Genomic DNA, 23,093 nt, shown 5'->3' on the forward strand with positions numbered 1-23,093 from the left:
AACAAAGTCAAGTAGTGCTTGTACATGTTTTGTAACCACGCTGATTCGCTGAAACGTTTGTTTCTTGACTTGTCTTAGACAGCCACTGGAAAAGTCTTAATGCACATAAAAGTATACTATCATTCAAAAGTATACTATCATTCAAAAGTATACTATCATTCAAAAGGATACTATCATTCAAAAGGATACTATCATTCAAATTGCTCAGACAAGTTGCTAACAAAACAAATGCTTCTATTAGAAGGCGGCATGCCACTTTATTATTAAAAACAACAGTTAGACCTGGTTAGTGTTATGCATTCAATGTGTGTTTAGAAACAAATTACAAATTACAAGTGCATGAAACTATTGCTTCACGCCCAATTCATCAGCCTCCAACTGAAAAGACAGCTACAGTCTTAGATCTGGAATACAAGGGTACACTGCACAACTGTATACAACATGCAGAAAACAAGAGTACCTGTACGCTAACTAGAACACTGCACACCTGTATACAACATGCAGAAAACAAGAGTACCTGTACGCTAACTAGAACACTGCACACCTGTATACAACATGCAGAAAACAAGAGTACCTGTACGCTAACTAGAACACTGCACAACTGTATACAACATGCAGAAAACAAGAGTACCTGTACGCTAACTAGAACACTGCACACCTGTATACAACATGCAGAAAACAAGAGTACATGTACACTAACTAGAACACTGCACAACTGTATACAATATGCAGAAAACAAGAGTACATGTACACTAACTAGAACACTGCACAACTGTATACAACATGCAGAAAACAAGAGTACATGTACACTAACTAGAACACTGCACAACTGTATACAACATGCAGAAAACAAGAGTACCTGTACACTAACTAGAACACTGCACAACTGTATACAACATGCAGAAAACAAGAGTACCTGTACACTAACTCGAACACTGCACACCTGTATACAACATGCAGAAAACAAGAGTACCTGTACACTAACTAGAACACTGCACACCTGTATACAACATGCAGAAAACAAGAGTACCTGTACACTAACTCGAACACTGCACACCTGTATACAACATGCAGAAAACAAGAGTACATGTACACTAACTAGAACACTGCACAACTGTATACAACATGCAGAAAACAAGAGTACCTGTACACTAACTCGAACACTGCACACCTGTATACAACATGCAGAAAACAAGAGTACCTGTACACTCACTCGGTAGTGCACACCTGGATACAGCATGCAGTCGTGTAGAGTACATGTGTGTGTGTGTGCGTGTGTATACAATATGTGTGTGTGTGTGTGTGTGTGCGGTGCGTGAAAAGTGTGTGTGTGAGTGTATGTATGAATGTGTGTGTGTGAGTGTGCATGTATGAGTGTGACCCACACTCATGTATGTTGTGTGGTTTGTTTGTGTGCACACTCACATACATACACGTGACAGTGTGATGTGAGTACACGTCACATACACCAGGGAGTGTGTGTGTGTGTGTGGGGGTGTGGGTGTGTGTGAGTGTGTGTGTGTGTGTGAGTGTGGGTGTGTGTGAGTGTGTGTGCGTGTGTATGTCGACCCGTGTGTGTGTGGCAGGGGCTAGTTCTGGGGTATTCAGCTGGATTTGTTGTCTCACAGTTGGACCTACTCTGGCATCACTCTGCCCAGTCTGCAGCACCCAGGGAGTTAATCCCAGAAGCGCACCTTTCCCATTGCTTTGGATGCAAACAGACGCTGCCGAAGTGACCTTTGTGCTTGATGGTGCCTGGCAGGCTGCTCCCATGGAAAATCAGAATGTAATGAAGCGAATAAACAGCAGTTGATTACAACACATGTTTTCCCTTAGTGGCAAAAGAAAAGAAATCAATCACATGGAGAATAATATGGAAGGGGGGGGGGGGTGGAGACGAGGCTTCCTGCACTGCAGTCTGAACTCATCTATTACTGGTACAAGGGCTTGCTTTACTACTTTCATCAGCAATCTTGAAATGATAAGAAACAGATACCAATCCACACTTGCATTACTGACAGACTGGATTCAGCCCGTGGAAGTTTTTTTTTGTATTTTATTATCAGGAGAAAGGATTCCTGCTTTGAACTCGACCTGTGAAACATAGCCGAGAGCCGCGGATGCAATTCCTTCATAGATTTATCCTGAAGCTGATAGAGAAGTTCCTAGGTTTCAATTACAGTTATCTTGTCTGTATTTCTTTCACATACCTCCCTTCAGTGAAATCACACGCTCAGTATCCCACTAATTGATCCTTTTAGATTTACTGCATCAGGAAGCCGTGGTTTCCCTCGAGCACTCTGCACCCTGAGATTTAGAGAAGGGTCTGTCCCGGTTCATCGGATTTCTGTCTCATTGAGCGTGACATGTTACACATTACCGCACAGACCCTCTGGTCTGTGCAGCTAAAGACAGCCCTGGAAAACGTTTCTTAATTCATTCCATCCGCCCGGCAGACTCTCACTGGAAGACAGGTCTTTGTTAATGGTAATGCGCCTCAGATAGAAATCTCCAAGGCTGTGTGGTAGGGTTACTGTGCTATAAACATTCATCTTCAATGCCAGAACACAGCCACAAGGCCAGCTGTGGTCAGGGCCTCGACCTTCACCTGTAATGTCAGCTCTTATAAAACCCATACGCCTTGAGTTAATGAAAGATGTGTTCCAGTAATTATCTTGCACGGAGGTAGCCTGGATGTGTTGGTTACAGATCCTCCACTGCAGACTCTTGTCATGTTTGCATCAGCACACCTTCTGCAAATAAACGGCTCCCGTTGCATTTGCTCTGAAGGAGTGTTTACATTCACCGCTTCTTTTTGCATCCTTTTTCCAGGAGACAGGTTACAGTTTTGAAATGTAAGAGAACGCCGCGAACAGCAAAACAGCTTTGAGTGACTTTCCAATTGAATACGAATTTGAGAAACCATGGAAACGCCACAAATTCACTGCTTACAACGAATTCCAACACTGCTGTGTGTGTCAGGGTGTACGCCGTCTGAGGCTGGAGGGGACTCAGGTTACCGCTCTTGTGGTTTATATGCCATCAAAAACCCTTGAAGGAATTACAGCCTTATTATCCGAGCATCTTAACCACAATGCAAAAGAGCAGGGCTCAGTCCACTCTCTGAGTCACCTAGGTGAGCAATAGTTAATCACTCTGTTGTGAGTTAGCTAATACCCTTTATAAGATGAAATCTCTGTGATGTGTTTATGCTGAAAAGTACTCATTGTAACAACTGTGTTTACACTGAGTCTGCCTTGCCAAGAACACCTTGGAACTGAACCTGAAACACAAGCCGTTCCTCTGGATAAACAAACTCTGAAAGAAAGAAAGAAAGAAAGAAAGAAAGAAAGAAAGAAAGAAAGAAAGAAAGAAAGAGATTTTAATGTTACTCATTTTGCCTTGGAGCCTCCATATGTGTGGCGGATTTCACACAAAAGAAGCAATCAAGAATAGTCCTCTTGTGCTTTGGTTAAAATAACACACTAAATGTGTTTTGAAATGACTGTTGAAAGAAATTCATTTTTCTGGACACTGAACAATTGATAAAGTTCTACTCAGCGGGTCAGCTCTGCAGCAGAGCGTAATAAGATGTAATGAGATTGAAAACCACGGTAATCATAAATATAATGCAGGGATATCCTCTCAATTCAATCTGGATTACTGTGCATCATTGCAGACAATACCTTGGGGCGTTCACGAGTGCGAGAAAAAACAAAGAACGATGAATTATAGAGAAGTGTTTTAATACTGTACATTCAGCCATTCTTTATGTTTAAACACATGCACACAGTGTACTACAGGCCACTCCTTAACTGGAACAAAACCGCTTGTGTCACTATAGAAAAAGGCATGAATTATCGGCTGATGAGAGCTAGCAATGCTTGGTGGGTTTTTTGTGTGCATTTGTGTAAGACGGACTTTGTTAAAATGTGGTGACGTTGTGTTTTGTAACTGAACTGTATCCCATTAAGACCGCCCACGCAGCATTTGACAAGCTGCACAAAATGTCAGTTTATCAACCGAGATGATTATTGGCTGTTTGTTGCGTTGGAAATTAATTCTATCCTGTGGTTACTTTGTAAAGCGCGGACAGGCAGCATCTGACAGGCTGCACAGAACGTGACAAGAAGCGGGTTTGTGATATTAAGAGAGGTCATCTATCAAAGAACCTCTGGTGCATGGCCAGTGCTTCATCAAACACAGTGATAATAAACAGGGTAGGATATTAAGCAAGGTGATATAAAACAGGTTATTATGTGTGTGTGTGTGTGTATATATAGAGAGAGAGATAAAGAAAGAGTGAATGAGTGAGTGAGTGAGAGAGTGAAAGAGAGAGAGAATGACAATGAGAGAGTGAGAGAGAATGAGAGAGGGTGAGCGTGAGAGAGAGAGAGAGAGAGAGAGAGAGAGAGAGAGAGAGAGAGAGAGAGAGAGAGAGAGACACACATACACACACACACATACACACTTTGGTCCTGGGAAAGAGAGCACAGTTGCTTTCAATTAAAGCCCTCTGCTCGTGTGAAAGTGTGCATTGAGATCCCACACAGCGCAGTCAGTATTAGTAAAATAAACACAGGACCTAATTCAAGAGAAACAATGAAACCCGACCTGGCCGACGCTGGTATCGCTTCACAGCTGTCAGAGAGGCTGATTAATGGAGAATAAACAGCGAGGTAACCGTTCTGAAATGGGTTCTGTTGAGTCAGTATTATTTGAAGTGTAAAGCCTTGCTCTGCACACACAGAGAGGGTTTCACTAGAGGATCCGGAAGTCTGTCTGGTCCTGCGCAGTTTGTATGACAGCTTTGGCTCAGTCCATTGTCGCTCTGCTTGCGCTAATGTCACTCCTTATAGTGACACTGCATTGCCATGCACACAGACATCCCCCCTCCTGAAGCACTTCACTGACACTCCATACAGAGGAGAGAGGAGCGCAGTACGGGGGGTGGGGGGGACGCTGCGAAACACAACGGCTTCCCAGAGTCCCGCCGTCAGATCGGGCCAGGAGGAGAACTGAAACAAAACAGGACACGGGAATAAATCAGTGCAGTGCAGCCCAGTGAACCAGCAAGGGTTGCATTACACACCTCACTTTAGAGGCTGCGCCTGATGACAAATTAGCTGACTGATGACGACAGGCTGCTTATTTAACAGGCTCCTGTAAATAAATGGTGTGTCTGTTAAATGGGTCCAAAAATATATTTTGAGAAAAAGAAGTAAAGCAATACTCTTGACAGGAGCAGCAGCAAGGAGCAGAGGACAGACCGGTGTGGGGAGTTTACTGCAGTCTTTAATGAGCTTCGATAAAACTGGAACCAAACAACTTTTATATAGCTGTGGCCTGTCCTTTCACACGCAGTGAACCTCCTTAGTTTGATATCGTTGAAAGCCAATTTCCTCCTTTTGAAAAACAGGAGTTAATTAAAGACTGAAGTAAATACAGCCCTTTGTTTTTTGATTTTACCTTCCAGCTCGAGCGCTTTGATGTCATGGAGGCTCTCGGCTACACACCACCAATAGGAGGCTATACAGAACATGTAAGGAACGCTGCAGTTATTTTAAAAAGCTACAAACGGGTCTGCTCGGTGGGAAGCGTGCTTTCTCTTGGTTTTCAGATCTCAAAACTGTCCACATACCTCCCAGCCCCTGAAAGATCCCCTGCACGGCTGAGATTTCTAACTGTAAATATTTCCGGGGGGGGGGGGGGGGGGGGGGGGGGGGGTTAGTCGTTTAGCACATGGGGGGGTTAGTGGGGCGGCTAGAGCTGTGTAAACACCTGGATTGGAAACGGAAGCTGTTAGAACCCCTCCCACAGGGTCAGGTCACGGCTTGCCCACTCCGGGAGGTGGAAACAAACACAGTGGGATGGTACAGTGACTATACAAAGTATAGCAGCTGCCTTGCACTGAGCACATATAAAACTCGTTCAAACAAAAAAGCCGAGAGTAATGTAAACCGAGGGGGAAAAAATTTTTTTTTTTTACCTTTTTTTAAACACTTGCATAAGATACACATTATTCTGATGGGTACATAAATAGTTTGACATTAAACGTCACTTTAATGAAAGTTGCCCAGAGGATTAACTTAGATTTCTGGATCACAGCGGCTTGTACCGAATAACAAAACGAACAGCAAGCGTGATCGATATCTGATGGGTGTGAACGTGCAGCCATTAGCTAGAAATGTTACAAAATAAAATAAAACATATAGATTTTTTTTTCGCTCGATTTATTTTGCGTGGTTTCTGTCACACCCGGGAACCAAGTGATAATTCAAGTGCGTTATTATTTAACCAACAAAACAGCAGATCACATTTAAAAAAAAAAAGTGTAATGTGAGAGATTCCCTGTCTCTTTCTCCTGGGGGCGTGTGCTGTGCATCTGAAACAGACTGGCCGTGCTGAGGCTGTCCAGTCCTTGCTCGGCTTGATAGATCTGCAGTGTTCCTGCCACTCCACCTTTGAGACCCGCCAGGTGTTTTCAGTATTACACCTGATACTCTCAGCTGGGTTCAGCTGAACAGATTGCACCTTTGGGACTGGAAGTGGAAGAAGGCTGCAGCTTCTCAGCTCGTCCGCTTTTTTTTCTGATTTATTTCTCCTGCCAGGTGTCTCGTTCTCCGTTTTCAACACGGCTTCCTGCTGGCCTCAAGTTAAAGGATGAATCAAGCCACCATGAGGCCAGATGCGCTGAAATGCTTGCAGAGCTGCCGGCCGGCTGGTCTGATTGCAGAGCGCGGTCAGCAGTGAACCACAAGCCATTTCATTTCCATCTCCTGACGTTACAGGAGACAGGAGCGGGTCCTGCGGTCTGACGCAGATCCTGACAAACAGGAGCTCGGCTCGCATTTCATCAACAAGCCTGGCTTCAGCAATGGATTTATACACCTCCGCTCGACGATCCAGTCAAACTTTGGTTTGCAAACTACCTTCTGCTCTAGAAACTAGTTGGGAGATTGGATCCAAAAATACAGCACCTGGGTTACTATTTCCATGAGACTTCCCAGAGTCACAGCACACATAGATTGTTCACATGAGTGTCAAGCATGTGTTTCTCCAACCTGCCGCAGACTGCGCCTTTCCAAACCAGAGGGTCTGCTGTGTACAGAACTCTACATCAAAGCCCAGATACTGGCCCTGGCAGCTGGGCCCACACTGCCACAGGGTGAACTTGGATATCTCATCATGAACTGAAACTCTGTGAAGTTTACCAGAACTAGAAACAACTATAATGAGCTTCAAAGGGGGCTTCCAGGTGTTACAGGGCACTGCAGGGCTATGATGCAAAATCAGTATTTAAATGCAGTATTGTTTAGAGTAAGTGGAAATCAGCAATTTATATCTACAATCACCTAATAGCAGTGCAATAGTGGGAGGACAGCACATCAGCTGAGCATCCAGGAACGTGGTTCTGATCTCAGGTGAATACAGCGCAGAGCAGGGGGTGAAGACCATGAGATCTGCAAGGGCAGTGTAAACCAGTGACAGCACAGAGGCTGCTGATATACTCTACACATGTTGCATGACTCAGACAGATGAGGGTTCGGTGCTTCTTTCTCAATGGGATTAGTGCAGCTGGTGGATTTAGTTTTTGTTACTTACAGCTCTTCCAGGAAGGGCAGGTTGTGAAAGGCATTTGGCTGCAGCTCACTGATGTTGTTCATACTGAGATCCCTGGAAAAGAATGAAAGATAAAGAAAGATGTTATGGTCGAGTTTTTTTTTTTTTTTTCAAACATCGGTGAATGCCACCCCTGCGCTGTATTAATTCAGCTGGGGATGATCCGACCCTTTTGTTAACACCCTACACAATAATCTGTACAGTGGTAAGAAATCAAAGCGAATGAGTTTTAGGATGGCAGTATTCATTTTGGGATAGGATTTGGGTTCGGTGTCCATTGGCTCACTTTCCCGAGTATTTTAAAGCAGGTTTCAGTGCTGGCTCTAGCAGTGCTAATGCGACGCATGGTTTCTGATATCACAGCCACATCACACCTGCACTTTTAGCAGCCATTCGAGGAAACACAACAGAAGTGATAAGAATCTTTGCAAACTGTCTATCATTGTGTTCTTCAGTCCAGATGTTTATCTACCCGCTCAATGGAAATATGTTGCTTTTCCTATCATGGAAAATTAAAGTCCCAGGTTCTGCGTCTCCTCTGTGTTAGAACACAAACCCCACCTTTACAGGGAGAGGACAGAATGTTACAAACCCTGAGATCCACTGTAATCTATATACACCTGTCTGTCGCACACTGAGCTGTGCTGTGTAATCTATATACACCTGTCTGTCGCACACTGAGCTGTGCTGTGTAATCTATATACACCTGTCTGTCGCACACTGAGCTGTGCTGTGTAATCTATATACACCTGTCTGTCGCACACTGAGATACACTGTGTTATATGTAAAAGCTGCATCTCCCTGTTTTCGCTCTCTTTCTGAAATATATTTAAGCATATAAAATGTAGCATGACTTGATCACAGATCTTTCAATATTACAAACAGGTTGTGTGCATTTTGAAGATCACTGACTTTGCAGTGCTGGAAATCCAACAGTTAAAGTTAAACTCTCAAAAGCCACAAATGAAAAAAATATATATATATATATAAAAATTCTGCAATGCTAAATTGAACACGTTGGGATTTCAAGGGAGTAGCAACTTCCAACATGCCATCTTTTGGCTCTTAGGAAAAAGGGTAATTTTTTTTCAGATCTCCAATGGAAAAATAACTAATTCTCTCATCATTCCATCCCCCTCCTTTCCTGAAGCCATGTTCCAAATGAATTACTCATGAAATGCGACCACCAGGACAGAAGAAGTAAAGCAAACACTCTGACTTCAGTGCTTTGTTATTTATTTGTTGTGTCAGTTTCTCTAACAGGACAGGACGGCTCTATCTTTTCTTTGGAAAGCTCAGCGGTAAAATAGATCATACTTGCTTATGCTTATCTGAACGGCAAGCTTTTCAACCCAAACAGAGCTCTAACCAGGGGCACGAGCACAGCAGAGAGGATGCAATTTCAAAGCCGTATCAAATCATTCACATGAAAATGTTGCAGGCAGCTTGTACCTGTCTCTCTTCTGGCGATATCATTTAAAATCTTCAATTGTCTCAAACTGCAGCTTTGCTAGTCCAACATCAACAGTATGGGGCTTACAGTTTCAAGAGCAATCTCTCAGTTGATTAATGACTCCTGGACTTGTGAAAACTATATATACATGTAATCAAGAATCCAAACATAATGTGCAGCTGAAGAAACCGGGCCAGCTCCTCGACTGGAAAAGCATTTAAACTGCGTCAGAGAAGCGAGGGCTGTGATCATCCCCACGCACACCGGCACTGCAGCAAACGGGATGGGATATGGAGGCTCTCCCGCTCCCCCAGCACAGTGTAACTCTACTCCCTGATCAATCACTGGACTGCCAGGAGCGCATTCACTCTGTTTGTCCTGGAGGAGATTCTGGGCTGGATCCAGAGACCCTCAGACTGAGCGCAGAGTCCCTCACATGCTGGCTGTGCTAGACACCCCTGTGTGTGTGAGTGTGCATGTGTGTGTGTGTGTGTGTGTGTGTGCGTGTGTGTGTGTGTGTGTGTGTGTGTGTCAGCTGGGTGAAAAAAGACATAAATATTTGAGCCGCTGTTGAACACGGTTGTTGTACTAAAATGTCACCTGTTGTTTAAAAGGTTATTGTTAAAAACAGATTTTTATTTGCCAGGAACTCAAGGCTCTTTATGGGTTTTTTTTTTTGTTCACTCATTTAGATCCTGGAACTGCTGAGATGGTCTCCCAGTGAAAGAAACTGCATTTACAATGTAGGACCATGGGTGGCACTGTCTGCTATACAAAATAATCCATGGAAGAGGGGAATGACACATATTGGAAACTCATAGAAAGAAAGAAAGAAAGAAAGAAAAAAGAAAGAAAGAAGAAAGAAAGAAAGAAAGAAAGAAAGACTTGTGCTACCATTGCCCCGCTACTGGTACAGACTATCTTTCAAGCCCAAGGTTGTTAGTCAGATTCCATTAGTCATTCCAGTATTACTTGGTAAATCTCTAGTTGTACAGATCCTGGGTTATATAAAGTTGCCCCGCTCTGTCTTGACTGTGCTGTGATGTGATTGGTAGCAGTAATGAGATGGCTGTGTGCTAAACATTTTTACAGTAAACGAGTTAGCCTGTGTAGCCGTTCAGCTTTGAAGTAAAGGATACAAGAAAAAAGATATTCATCTGTTTGGCTCGTTAGTTTTATAGCAAACAATATGGCCAATGTGGTTGATTAGTTTCATAGTAAACACAGCTGGGTGTGTGGCAGCTTTGCAATAAAAGCAGTTCTCTGTGTGTCAGATTCGTTTAACTGTACATAAACTGACTGTGGATTGAAGCTGTTACAGTGAGAGTTGACTGTGGATTGAAGCTGTCACAGTGAGAGTTGACTGTGGATTGAAGCTGTCACAGTGAGAGTTGACTGTGGATTGAAGCTGTCCCAGTGAGAGTTGACTGTGGATTGAAGCTGTCACAGTGAGAGTTGACTGTGGATTGAAGCTGTCACAGTGAGAGTTGACTGTGGATTGAAGCTGTCACAGTGAGAGTTGACTGTGGATTGAAGCTGTCACAGTGAGAGTTGACTGTGGATTGAAGCTGTCACAGTGAGAGTTGACTGTGGATTGAAGCTGTCACAGTGAGAGTTAGCTGTCACAGTGAGAGTTGACTGTGGATTGAAGCTGTCACAGTGAGAGTTGACTGTGGATTGAAGCTGTCACAGTGAGAGTTGACTGTGGATTGAACCTGTCACAGTGAGAGCTGTGAGGTTTTTTGATTTTGTAACTCGTTCTCTGGAATTGATTCTGTTTGAAATCACTAGGTGGTAAACTATTGACCACTTTACAAATCAACCCCAATGTTTTTTTTTTTGATGACAGAAAAAATGTTGTGCTGGGAAATGCCTATATCACATGATCTTTAATATACTAAAGGATAGCACAAGGGTAGCAACGACAAGCCAATGGTAGAGTGAAACTACAGAGGTAGCATGTATATAATTGACACACCAATGGAATAACAATGGTATCAACCAATGGTAGTCGCTTCTAACTATTCCAATACATTTCAGACCTGGCATGTACCAATAAGGACTTGGGTGGGGGGTGCATTAGACTATCTTAGGAAGTAGATGGCTCAGGATGGTTGCTAAGTTTAACAATTTGTTTCCTGGCGTTTTTTTGTCCGAATGAGTGTAAAAATCAAACCTCTGATGAGCAAGCTAGAGTTATAGAGCTAGAGAGTTTGCTCGAAAGCTAACTGGAACATGTGCACAGCACTGGATTAAAAGGTGTGTGTTATTTCATTGATAGGTCAATATTTTCCTAGCTGCCATTCCTCTATGGTACAGACCCATTGCCCTGCCATTGCGGGTGATATTATTAATCCCATAGCATCTTTTCATAGAGATGCATGGGGCAATGCCTCTATTGTCCATCAAGTCAACGATTTCCTCAATGAAGACACATGAATACATCTCTTCAGCTAGCCAATTGAACTGAAAGCTTGAAAGATATCGGAGCTGACGTGTGTTTGTATGACCTGCTCAGGACAGTCAGAGATCAGAGCTCACGAAGGCTCAGGAGATATTTTGTGATCTTTTTTTTTATCTGGGTTGGAACAGAAATCAAACCAACCTGTTCCAGACGCACATGTGTTTCACGCTCCTAAACCAAGCGCTAGCAAAAAAAATATATAATGATGATCACAGCGTAACCTTGGAGACACGTCCTTCTAATTACCCTGCGTTCCCCTGACTCGCTGGAACTGGAACGGCTATCAAACCGCAGAACAAGCGTTCCTTCTGTTTGGAGGAAGAAAAGAAGAAAATGGGTCTCCCAGATGAGCTTTATATAATCTAACTGGTGAGGTCATGAGATAAAATATCCAGCATGACTTCAAAATCCTCAATCAGGATTCCCCAGAGTAAAAGCATGAGACGGTAACACACACGCTGTGCAACCCTGCTTGAATCCTGTGTGCTGTGTTTCCTGTCCCTTTCAGAGGAAGTATTGAACTAGGGTGGGGCAGCATGTGAGACCAGCGTAGCACAGGGGACCCTAACAGGTGTGCAACAGCATGGAAGGACCCCTATACATCGTGCAGGGTTCCCCCTCGCCTACGGAAGAAAGGCTTTGAGAAGAACTGCAGCAGAGCCCTGAGTCTAGTCAAACACAAGCTGATCAGGCTGAGAGCTGGAACACCTCTTCTACTTCAAACTCAGCCCCAGTGATGCTAATACATTTCTAGATGCTTTTGAAATAATAAAAAAGAGCCCGCAGTCTGCTATTCAACCTGCATCTTTGAAGTCGTCCCTATTAATTTCTTAGCATGCATGAAAGGAAGTGAAAGGGCTTTCGAACACAAAAACCAAATCAAATAAAGAAAACAAAATCCCTCTTAAGAGCCTCGATCATTTCCAAGTTAACATCAAGATTTGAGGAATTTGCGACGACTCGCTCTGCCTTGGTCGTGTCGAGGCAAGGGGTGCTGAAGGAGGCAGAGTAATACCCCATCTTTGAAGTGGATGTCAAGCGCCTTGTCCTTCCGAGGAGGTATGCTTTAATCTCTAGCTGGTGCTTCATCATCAAAGCTTCAAAAGGGGGGCTGCAGTAGGTTCTTAGCCTCTGGGTTCGAGGAGTAGGAGCGGGTAGGAGCGTGTGCGAGCCCTCTGCCAAAAGAACATTCCCCAGACAGCTATCCTGCACAGCATAGCAGAGAGGAAGCACGAGAGCAGGGCAGAGCTGGAAGCGCCAGAGCACACAAACACCCACACGCTGGATTAGGAAGCGGAGCCTCATACGAATCACTGTGTCTTTGGTGCAGAGATAAAAGACAACTGGGTTGAAAATGCAGGTGCAGGGAGTGGGGTGGGGGGGGGGGGCGCAGTTAACAGCGTGACGTACAAACCTGCCTGAAAAGAAAAAGGTTTGCTCAGGTCACGATATTCAAGGTTTGTAAACTGCTTGGAAACGACCGCTGTTGCGCTGCCAATAGTGTGCAGGGATATCATGAGCCTCTATCAGAGCCAGCTCTGCCACCTTCAAGACTGAAACTGATTTTCAACAGGGAGATGCAGCTTTTATATATTACCAAATGTATATAAGGGTGCTGCTAGCAGAACAAAAACAGGACTAAGCATAGGCTGGGCGGCACACCAGCACTCATTTTAAACACACAGCTGTATACAGCCTCGCTGAACGCAATCACATCAAAGCGAGGCTTTAAATACCTGGCCGAGAAAGAACAATGTTTACAGTTCCAGAATCTCAGCTCCTGGCTCCCATATAAAAGCATGTTTGCTTTGTGATGGTACAGCAAACACTGACAATGCTGATATGTTGAGAGAGAAATCTGATAGAAGATACTCACAGGGAGATGAAGATTGGAGACAGTGGAAGCTGCTGCATTGCATGTGCTTACACTCATGCTCATTCCTGCTACTTCTACTTGATAGCTAGTGGAAACAGAGTCAGATCACAGGGTAGGAGTAACCTTTTCTATACAGACAGTGGCGAATGTATGGAATGGGTTACCAAGCATTGCTTTTGGCTCTGAGTTTAAGTATCTTTTAATGCAATCCATTAAATGACGCTTAACATAGCTCATGAGTTCAACCTTTGCAGATATAGAAGGCAACCCAGATCCCCTTCTCCATCCCCCACTCCAAGAAAACAGATCATACATTCCTTCCACCAGCATTGACACTCAAGCCTCCTCACACGCAGAACGGGAAACAGAGACTTAAACAACCTGCCTGCAAGGCTTACTCCATCTCTCCACAGACTTTCAATGTGACATGTTTGGATAAACACTACACCAGGTTACCCATCCCAGGCTACCTCAAACCCCACAAGACAGCTAGATCCTCCTCAGGTGTTGTGTTTCTCTTCAAAGCTCGGGATCCATTTCAAGGGTCCACCACCACTGCTGGCAGTTAAAGACCGCCCACCCCTCTCGTTAGGCAGCTTCTCAGTGTCATCCACACACATCTACAGTACAGGGAGCTATCCTGTGCTCCACACTTAGAGAGCTCTGAGTGAGGTGTACTCAAATTCCTGTGTTTCACCTTACACCCACACTGCTACCTGCGCTTCACCCTGCGTTACACCTTACACCCACACTGCTACCTGCGCTTCACCCTGCGTTTCACCTTACACCCACACTGCTACCTGCGCTTCACCCTGCATTTCACCTTACACCCACACTGCTACCTGCGCTTCACCCTGCGTTACACCTTACACCCACACTGCTACCTGCGCTTCACCCTGCGTTTCACCTTACACCCACACTGTTACCTGCGCTTCACCCTGCATTTCACCTTACACCCACACTGCTACCTGCGCTTCACCCTGCGTTTCACCTTACACCCACACTGCTACCTGCGCTTCACCCTGCGTTTCACCTTACACCCACACTGCTACCTGCGCTTCACCCTGCGTTTCACCTTACACCCACACTGCTACCTGCGCTTCACCCTGCGTTTCACCTTACACCCACACTGCTACCTGCGCTTCACCCTGCGTTTCACCTTACACCCACACTGCTACCTGCGCTTCACCCTGCGTTTCACCTTACACCCACACTGCTACCTGCGCTTCACCCTGCGTTTCACCTTACACCCACACTGCTACCTGCGCTTCACCCTGCGTTTCACCTTACACCCACACTGCTACCTGCGCTTCACCCTGCGTTTCACCTTACACCCACACTGCTACCTGCGCTTCACCCTGCGTTTCACCTTACACCCACACTGCTACCTGCGCTTCACCCTGCGTTTCACCTTACACCCACACTGCTACCTGCGCTTCACCCTGCGTTTCACCTTACACCCACACTGCTACCTGCGCTTCACCCTGCGTTTCACCTTACACCCACACTGCTACCTGCGCTTCACCCTGCGTTTCACCTTACACCCACACTGCTACCTGCGCTTCACCCTGCGTTTCACCTTACACCCACACTGCTACCTGCGCTTCACCCTGCGTTTCACCTTACACCCACACTGCTACCTGCGCTTCACCCTGCGTTTCACCTTACACCCACACTGCTACCTGCGCTTCACCCTGCGTTTCACCTTACACCCACACTGCTACCTGCGCTTCACCCTGCGTTTCACCTTACACCCACACTGCTACCTGCGCTTCACCCTGCGTTTCACCTTACACCCACACTGCTACCTGCGCTTCACCCTGCGTTTCACCTTACACCCACACTGCTACCTGCGCTTCACCCTGCGTTTCACCTTACACCCACACTGCTACCTGCGCTTCACCCTGCGTTTCACCTTACACCCACACTGCTACCTGCGCTTCACCCTGCGTTTCACCTTACACCCACACTGCTACCTGCGCTTCACCCTGCGTTACACCTTACACCCACACTGCTACCTGCGCTTCACCCTGCGTTTCACCTTACACCCACACTGCTACCTGCGCTTCACCCTGCGTTTCACCTTACACCCACACTGCTACCTGCGCTTCACCCTGCGTTTCATACATGAAAACTATGATAACTATTACACCCTATATATAAACTAATATATATATATATATATATATATATTTATATATATATATATATTATATATATATATATATATATATATATATATATATATATATATGACGAAGAAATAAAAAGGGTTCTCTTTTATTATTCCAATGTTGGTTCTCTACATCCGGTGCTGTTGATTCTGAAATTCTGGTTAATGCCTGCATAGGTAATACTGTTGCCAAAATCTTTGTCAGCTTAAGAATGGCCGGTGTTTGAAGTTGAGTAGTAATAATTCCACACACTGTAACTGCTGTGAGACTCTCTCTCCAGTGAGAATGGCTGTGCTGTGTTCATCCATATTGTCTGACATGAAACAGAACCTTGTTCTCTTGTGTTTCTCTCTGGTTTTAGCGGGAAGCCTTGTTTAAATTGAAGGCTTTTGCTGTGCAGCTGTCAGTGGGTGTAAAAGAGGTTCATGAAAAGTGAAAGGAATGATAACTGCCTTCTTCAAACAACCTGACCGCTGACTAAACTAATCCAACAATGTCAACATTATGAAATAAAGAAGGAAGAATGTTTAGTGTTCCGCCTGTGAACCTGAAAAGGCCTTTGTCTTACCTGACAGCCTACAAGCCTCACAATAGCACAGGAAGAGGGAGACAATGACAGGGTTTTTCTTCTTCTTTTTATAGAAATATTGTTTTCTTTCAAATACTGTTAAACTTCCTGAGCGTGATATCCATTCCTTTCAGAGACGAGAAGCCCCCCTTTCTCTCACGCACAATGAAAGAGAGCTTGCTTTCACTCGAGGACAAGATCGAAGAAATAAAAAGCCGGCTTTCTGTTCTCTTTTGTTAGTTTTTTTTTTTTTTAAATGGTGATAAATTCGCTGCTTATGAAGGCTTCGTAACGCTGGGATGTTTTTGTTGTATTATTATCGAAGGCTTCGTAACGCTGGGATGTTTTTGTTGTATTATTATCGCAGGCTTCGTAACGCTGGGATGTTTTTGTTGTATTATTACTGAAGGCTTCGTAACGCTGGGATGTTTTTGTTGTATTATTACTGAAGGCTTCGTAACGCTGGGATGTTTTTGTTGTATTATTACTGAAGGCTTCGTAACGCTGGGATGTTTTTGTTGTATTATTACTGAAGGCTTCGTAACGCTGGGATGTTTTTGTTGTATTATTACTGAAGGCTTCGTAACGCTGGGATGTTTTTGTTGTATTATTATCGAAGGCTTCGTAACGCTGGGATGTTTTTGTTGTATTATTACTGAAGGCTTCGTAACGCTGGGATGTTTTTGTTGTATTATTACTGAAGGCTTCGTAACGCTGGGATGTTTTTGTTGTATTATTACTGAAGGCTTCGTAACGCTGGGATGTTTTTGTTGTATTATTACTGAAGGCTTCGTAACGCTGGGATGTTTTTGTTGTATTATTACTGAAGGCTTCGTAACGCTGGGATGTTTTTGTTGTATTATTACTGAAGGCTTCGTAACGCTGGGATGTTTTTGTTGTATTATTACTGAAGGCTTCGTAACGCTGGGATGTTTTTGTTGTATTATTACTGAAGGCTTCGTAACGCTGGGATGTTTTTGTTGTATTATTATCGCAGGCTTCGTAACGCTGGGATGTTTTTGTTGTATTATTACTGAAGGCTTCGTAACGCTGGGATGTTTTTGTTGTATTATTACTGAAGGCTTCGTAACGCTGGGATGTTTTTGTTGTATTATTATCGAAGGCTTCGTAACGCTGGGATGTTTTTGTTGTATTATTACTGAAGGCTTCGTAACGCTGGGATGTTTTTGTTGTATTATTACTGAAGGCTTCGTAACGCTGGGATGTTTTTGTTGTATTATTACTGAAGGCTTCGTAACGCTGGGATGTTTTTGTTGTATTATTACTGAAGGCTTCGTAACGCTGGGATGTTTTTGTTGTATTATTACTGAAGGCTTCGTAACGCTGGGATGTTTTTGTTGTATTATTATCGCAGGCTTCGTAACGCTGGGATGTTTTTGTTGTATTATTATCGCAGGCTTCGTAACGCTGGGATGTTTTTGTTGTATTATTACTGAAGGCTTCGTAACGCTGGGATGTTTTTGTTGTATTATTACTGAAGGCTTCGTAACGCTGGGATGTTTTTGTTGTATTATTACTGAAGGCTTCCTAACGCTGGGATGCTTTTGTTGTATTCTTGTTGTCATGGAGCTCAGCTAAGACAACGCTTTGTCTCTGTTTGTTTACACTCCTGATACGGTCCCCATGGTTTCCATGGGACCACATCATTCCAAGGAACGGGCTTTGCCTTGCTTTCTGAATGAGAATCCAGATTAGCTGATTCCAGAATAAGCCCATAGTTTCTGTGACAGGGGTGTGTTGCAGATGTGTGCCCCTGCTGACGGTCAGGAGAGAGATGGTGGTATTCACCACAGCACGCCATGCGGCCGCGCAGGGTTTATTACCAAACAAAATGACCATGTGACAATACCACTGATGGTAGAGCAGGGCTGACATACAAACAAACAGCAGTGAAAAACAAAATAATTACAAAAAACTCAAAACAGAACACAGTGCAAACACAGCGAACAAAACAACACTGGCCTGCAGGCGTCTGAGCGCTCCCTCCACTGCAAGGGAGGTCCTGTTCCAGGAACCTTCTCCCTGAAACTTGTCCCTACCCCTACCCCTAACCCCAACCTACCCCTAACCCTCACTGCAAGGAGGGTCCTGTGCCAGGAACCTCCCTGAGACCTGACCCTACCCTAACCCTACCTCTACCCCTACCCCTAACCTCCACTGCAGGAGGGTCCTGTTCCAGGAACGTTCTCCCTGAAACCTGACCCTATCCTTATAGCTCTGTAGTAAGCACTGGTGTGGTCAGGGTTGGGTATTCAATCTCTGCTCTGATCAGTAGCCAGGCATTGCAGATAGAAATGTTTAATGTGCAGCTTGCAGAAGGCAGACTCCCCTGGCTGGCAGCTGATTAATGGCTCTGTTAATGATTCTTAATGTTGTGAAAATCCCTGCAGTAGCATCAAAGCTGCTAAAGCGCTCCCGTTGTAACAGTTTTGCATGGAGAGAATTAGGGTGCGAAGACAGGAGTTTGCACAACAGCAAAACTTTTTTTTTTTATTTTATTTACTCCTGGATATAGATGCAGTTCAGGTACGACACATTGACAATGCCACCCAAACCCACAGTGCTAATGGGGCTCACCAAACACAATGTGCTTGAAGACACTGTTGCCAATAAAAAGTATCACTAGCCCAGCGCAGTCTCAGGAATATCAAAGTTCATGGTATTGAAACAGGGAAGGATCCCAGAGGCTAGCAGTGATGAGCTCCACTGCAGGCTGGATTTCTATGAGGTTCTGACAAGTTTATTAAGGGCATCGATAAGAGACGAGAGAGATGCATTCCTCAGCAGTGTCCTGTTCATGCCTCGAGGATGTAACACTCACTTTCAATGGAAAGCTGAGATTCTTTTTGTCGCCTCTGTGGTTTATATATTAACCTACATTACCGGAGTTATTATTATCCCTATTATCACGACGAGTATTTCAACGTTTTATCCTGAATCAGTTCCAAGGTGGGGCATATTAATCCGCGGCCTCACCTGCCAGGATATAACAGCCCCATTGTTCAGTACGGAAACAGCTTTGTTACCCTGTTTATTCGGGGGGGGGAGGGCTATTTACACGTGAAGAAACAGAGCCTTTCCCATCCTGCCAGGACCCTGCAGCCTCCCACCCCCCCACAAAAGCACTGGGTTACCTTTCAGCAGCAGCCCCTTCCCAGGAACAAAAAGAAACAACAACGTCTTCAGAAAGCTCTTCCTTCTAGTGTCTCTTTGTGAGCCGCCTCTGATACCTGCCCCCTTGCAATGCAAATACGGAGGACAAAGAGAAGGGCTTTGTGTTAAAAGGGCTGAGGAAAATAACAGATCCCTACGTGTGTGTGTGTGTGTGTGTGGTTTAATAAAAGGTTTGTCGAAGGTCACTGATTAAAGCATGTTAATATCTGATTATAGCACGTTAATATCTGATTAACGCATGTTGAAATAAGGCTCTGGAACTCACTTTAGCCAGTTCATTATATTATTCCTGTCCAGCAGTAGTTTTTAAACCCTGGTCGAACCCACCCGTCGAGGTTTTTGTTTTAGTAACCGCTGCTAAATGTTAGTTTTAACTGTGCATTGCTTTCCGGTGCACATGAAGCAGCACTTGCAGACAGTCTGTGACTTCAGACAGCTTGTAGCAGCAGGGATAGCTGTGGAGCCTGTGCTGCTCACCTCCACACTGCGTGACAGAACCGGGGACGGGAGAATAATTCAATAAAAGCCAGCTGCGTGCTTGGTTTTGAGCAAGACAGGAAAGGATGAGCACCGGGAGCCCCACGGTGAAGCGGCTCTGGTTTGGGATGCTCTGGGTCGTCTCTGGACTAGTCAGCCCCCCCCTTGCCATGGCTCTTTCCCCTGGGCGCCATAACTGTGGTGCGTCACATAATGACGGCAGCTTATGTGGTTTCAGGGTGAAATCTCTGCTTTGTGGGAAATGCAGACAGTCGTGCTTGAGAATCAGAAAGCCTGTGAAAACAATAATGAAGTGCTTAACTGTGTGCAGCCTGGAAGCGCAAAGTGCTGGGAACAGAGTGAGTCAGCACCGTTTTACAGGGCTGTCTCTTCAGTCAGTTTGTGAAGAGCTTTGTTTGTGCAGGTAAAAGATCAGGAGCAGGCTGTCCTACCTATAGAGGAGCCCAATATTAAAGAGCTCCCTGTTCCATATCATAGCAGAGCAGGTGCTAATGAGGCAGGGTCTTTGGAATCCAAGATGCGCAAACAACTTAGTGCTGGAAACGGAGAGGCCTGACTTTCCAGAGCTGTCTCCAGATACCCACCCCCAACCCGACTTCCCTGGAAGAATGAAAGGGACGCCTCGCTGAGAGGTGTTCAAGGATTCCTCTGCACCAACGCAAATACATTGTGGATTTGGCAGGGCAGCACTGGCCCTACTGTCTCTAGCACCAGGGTCAAGCAGCAAAACACTGAAAGGGTTGCTGGAGGAAAGATGATTGTAATTCTGCGTTCCTGTGGGCAGGTGGAAATGAAAGGCTGCCTGGTTACCACAGGATCTCTCTCTCTCTCTCTCTCTCTCTCTCTCTCTCTCTCTCTCTCTCTCTCTCTCTCTCTCTCTCTCTCTCTCTCTCTCCCCCCCCTCTCTTTCTCTAGCTGCTCAGTTGTGGTCACACACAGGCAGGCACTGCACTACGAAGCACAGCGATTTCCTGCCTGACTCACTGGAGCACTCGCTTCCTCACCTGAATCATATCCAATACTGCATTGCAATACAGCTCACACTGCACTCCATATGCAATCTCTAAATGTTGCTTACTCTGTTTTGTTTGCTCAGCCTCGGCTACACAAGCTCCCTTTAACCATGGCCTTGCAGTTTATCAGCCTGTATCTTATCTTAGCAGAGTACTGATCAAATCAAGACCTTTATTAGACAGTCAATAAATAATTTCTAAGCAGTTAATAATTTCTAAGCAGTTAATAATTTCTAAGTGGTTAAGTTTAAGATGGAGAAATATCTTCTAATAATCACCATTACAGGTAATTATAGTCCCCAAAATGTGAGTCGGGCATCAGGACTGTAAACAGTCAAGCCACGACCATAACCTACAATTAAAGGGTCCCCTAGATTGTGATGCCCCTCGTAGAAAAACACCAAGCTTCATCATAATAAGTGTGACTTAGGCACGGACGCTCCCCTAATTTACGCCCTGTCACTCTGCGTATTCACCTCCCGAGGGGAGCGGTTTCTTTGAAGTTCACATGTTTTACAGTCAATTTCTGTTGCATTCTTTTTTGTCAGGAGTTGCATTTTTGTAACATGTTCTGCACGGCACAGTTATAAATCCATGACCCCTTATATAAATCAACAGGTCGTAGCTTGTACTGCCACGGATCTAGCTTTGATCCCGTTGCTTAATTCAGTGGAACTCAACTCTGATCCTTGAGATTTACTCCAGTCCTGGTCTTTATTCCAACCAGGTCATTAGAACCTGCTTGAAGTAAAAACCTGGACTGGATCTCGGGGGCTGGAGTTGAGTCATATTGCACTGTCCAGTTATACACATGCAGGGTGGAGGACTGAGTTGCTTCTTCCCAAAGGCCCCCTGCGATACTAATGGAAGAGTTTCGTTGTCTGGCACTGTAAAGGAAATCAAGATGGACAGCAGTATGCCCTGGTGTGCTGCTCTGCTGTTCCTGCAGCTCTCTGTGCAGTGAGAGCGCTTTCCTGAACCTCTCCGCAGGTCTGCAGAGTGGAAAGAGTTACAGATGAGAGCACTGTTAAACCCCAGGGCTCGCCTCCATTGTGAGGAGCGTGTGCGGCAGGCAGCGCCTGTCACTTTCAAAGGCTTCTCCCTGGATTAGCATGAAAAGCTTAATCACAGGTTAAAGATCCGTGCTGAACATCTGAAGAAAGTGCGACGCGCTCTCAGGCAGCCCTGGGCTGATTTAGGAACACACCTTCTTGCTTGCAACAGAAAGCATCACGTGAATGCAATAATGGATCAACTGCTGCGGCCTTGCGCTGGTCGCAACTTGCCACCTTCTGGGATCCAGAGCTCCCAGCTGAGCTGAAGGAGCTGTTCCTGCAGGAGATGCACCCTGGGCTGTGCAGTGAAGATTGGGGGGGGTGAAGTCCTGATTCAATCCCCTCTGTTGGCATTGCCTCAGGTAATTTACATGGTAGATTCATGACTAATTTTATCTGTATTGTAGGATGCATCTCCCTGGTGATGGGGATATAGCGGAGACCCTCACAAATCCTCTTATTGTGACACAAATCAAAAGTCGTTGAGAGTTACAGGGTGTGTTTCACGGTGACTTGCTCCCAGTGGATGCATTAAGAACTCAAGTGCCTCCCCTCCCCATTGTAACGCCTTGGCCTTCGATGTCAGAGCAAGGTGGTTGTTCTGCTGGCCTTTGAGAAATGAGCATCTCTATCCAGACACAACAGGATTTCCAAACACAAGCATTGCCAGGGGACAGGGCGGGGTCGTGACGTCGCTGATGCATGCCGTGCCACATTCACATCTGGAAAGGGAGGGTTGAAGGCTGGAGCAGGGTGGGGGTCTTTCCTTACTGCCTCACAGTGAGAGAGTGTGCGGGAGGTCTGGCACAGTTTATTTATCCTTCAAGAACTGAAGCTATTTTGAAGCTGGGATCATGGGGCACTAATTGTTCCCGTTTCCCTGTGAGGTAATCAGAGGAAATGAGTAATTACTTCTATATCCGCGGAGTGCAGGGCTTGTCTCGAGAGGTCTGTGCCCTGGTGCTTGCAGAGAGAGGGCCATCTGAACTGGAACACACAGCGCTGTGGCCAAACCAAACACAAAACCCAGGGATGCTTTTCTGATTGCACTACATTCCTAACCCAATGATCTTCAATTAGAAAGCAATTGTTGTGTTTTCCTTAACATTGTGAACAACCTCCGACATCAGGCATTGGTGCCGCCAATTACAGCCGGTCATTTTCAGGACAGCCT

The 23,093-nt window shown here is 45.1% G+C and overlaps 1 protein-coding gene across 5 annotated transcripts in view; it reads right to left on the bottom strand.

Moving 5' to 3' along the window:
• Positions 1–23,093, bottom strand: part of LOC121300367 (leucine-rich repeat-containing G-protein coupled receptor 6-like) — a 51,362-nt gene that overhangs the window by 24,776 nt on the left and 3,493 nt on the right. The window contains exons 1-3 of one of the 5 annotated variants that reach the window (XM_041228942.1): positions 13,417–13,431; positions 7,606–7,677; positions 4,615–5,018 (exon numbers count right to left, since the gene is read on the bottom strand). Coding sequence is in view for 3 of the 5 variants with exons in the window: in XM_041228939.1 (XP_041084873.1) it covers positions 7,606–7,677; positions 13,417–13,454 (110 nt within the window). In the remaining 2 variants the exon portion in view is untranslated. Of the gene's footprint in view, positions 1–4,614; positions 5,019–7,605; positions 7,678–13,416; positions 13,500–16,158; positions 16,371–23,093 lie in introns of those variants that run through there. The other 4 variants (XM_041228941.1, XM_041228940.1, XM_041228939.1 and 1 more) reach the window with 4 other exon arrangements.

Source organism: Polyodon spathula, chromosome 25, assembly GCF_017654505.1.
Source record: "Polyodon spathula isolate WHYD16114869_AA chromosome 25, ASM1765450v1, whole genome shotgun sequence".
In the NCBI taxonomy this organism is placed as follows: domain Eukaryota; kingdom Metazoa; phylum Chordata; class Actinopteri; order Acipenseriformes; family Polyodontidae; genus Polyodon; species Polyodon spathula.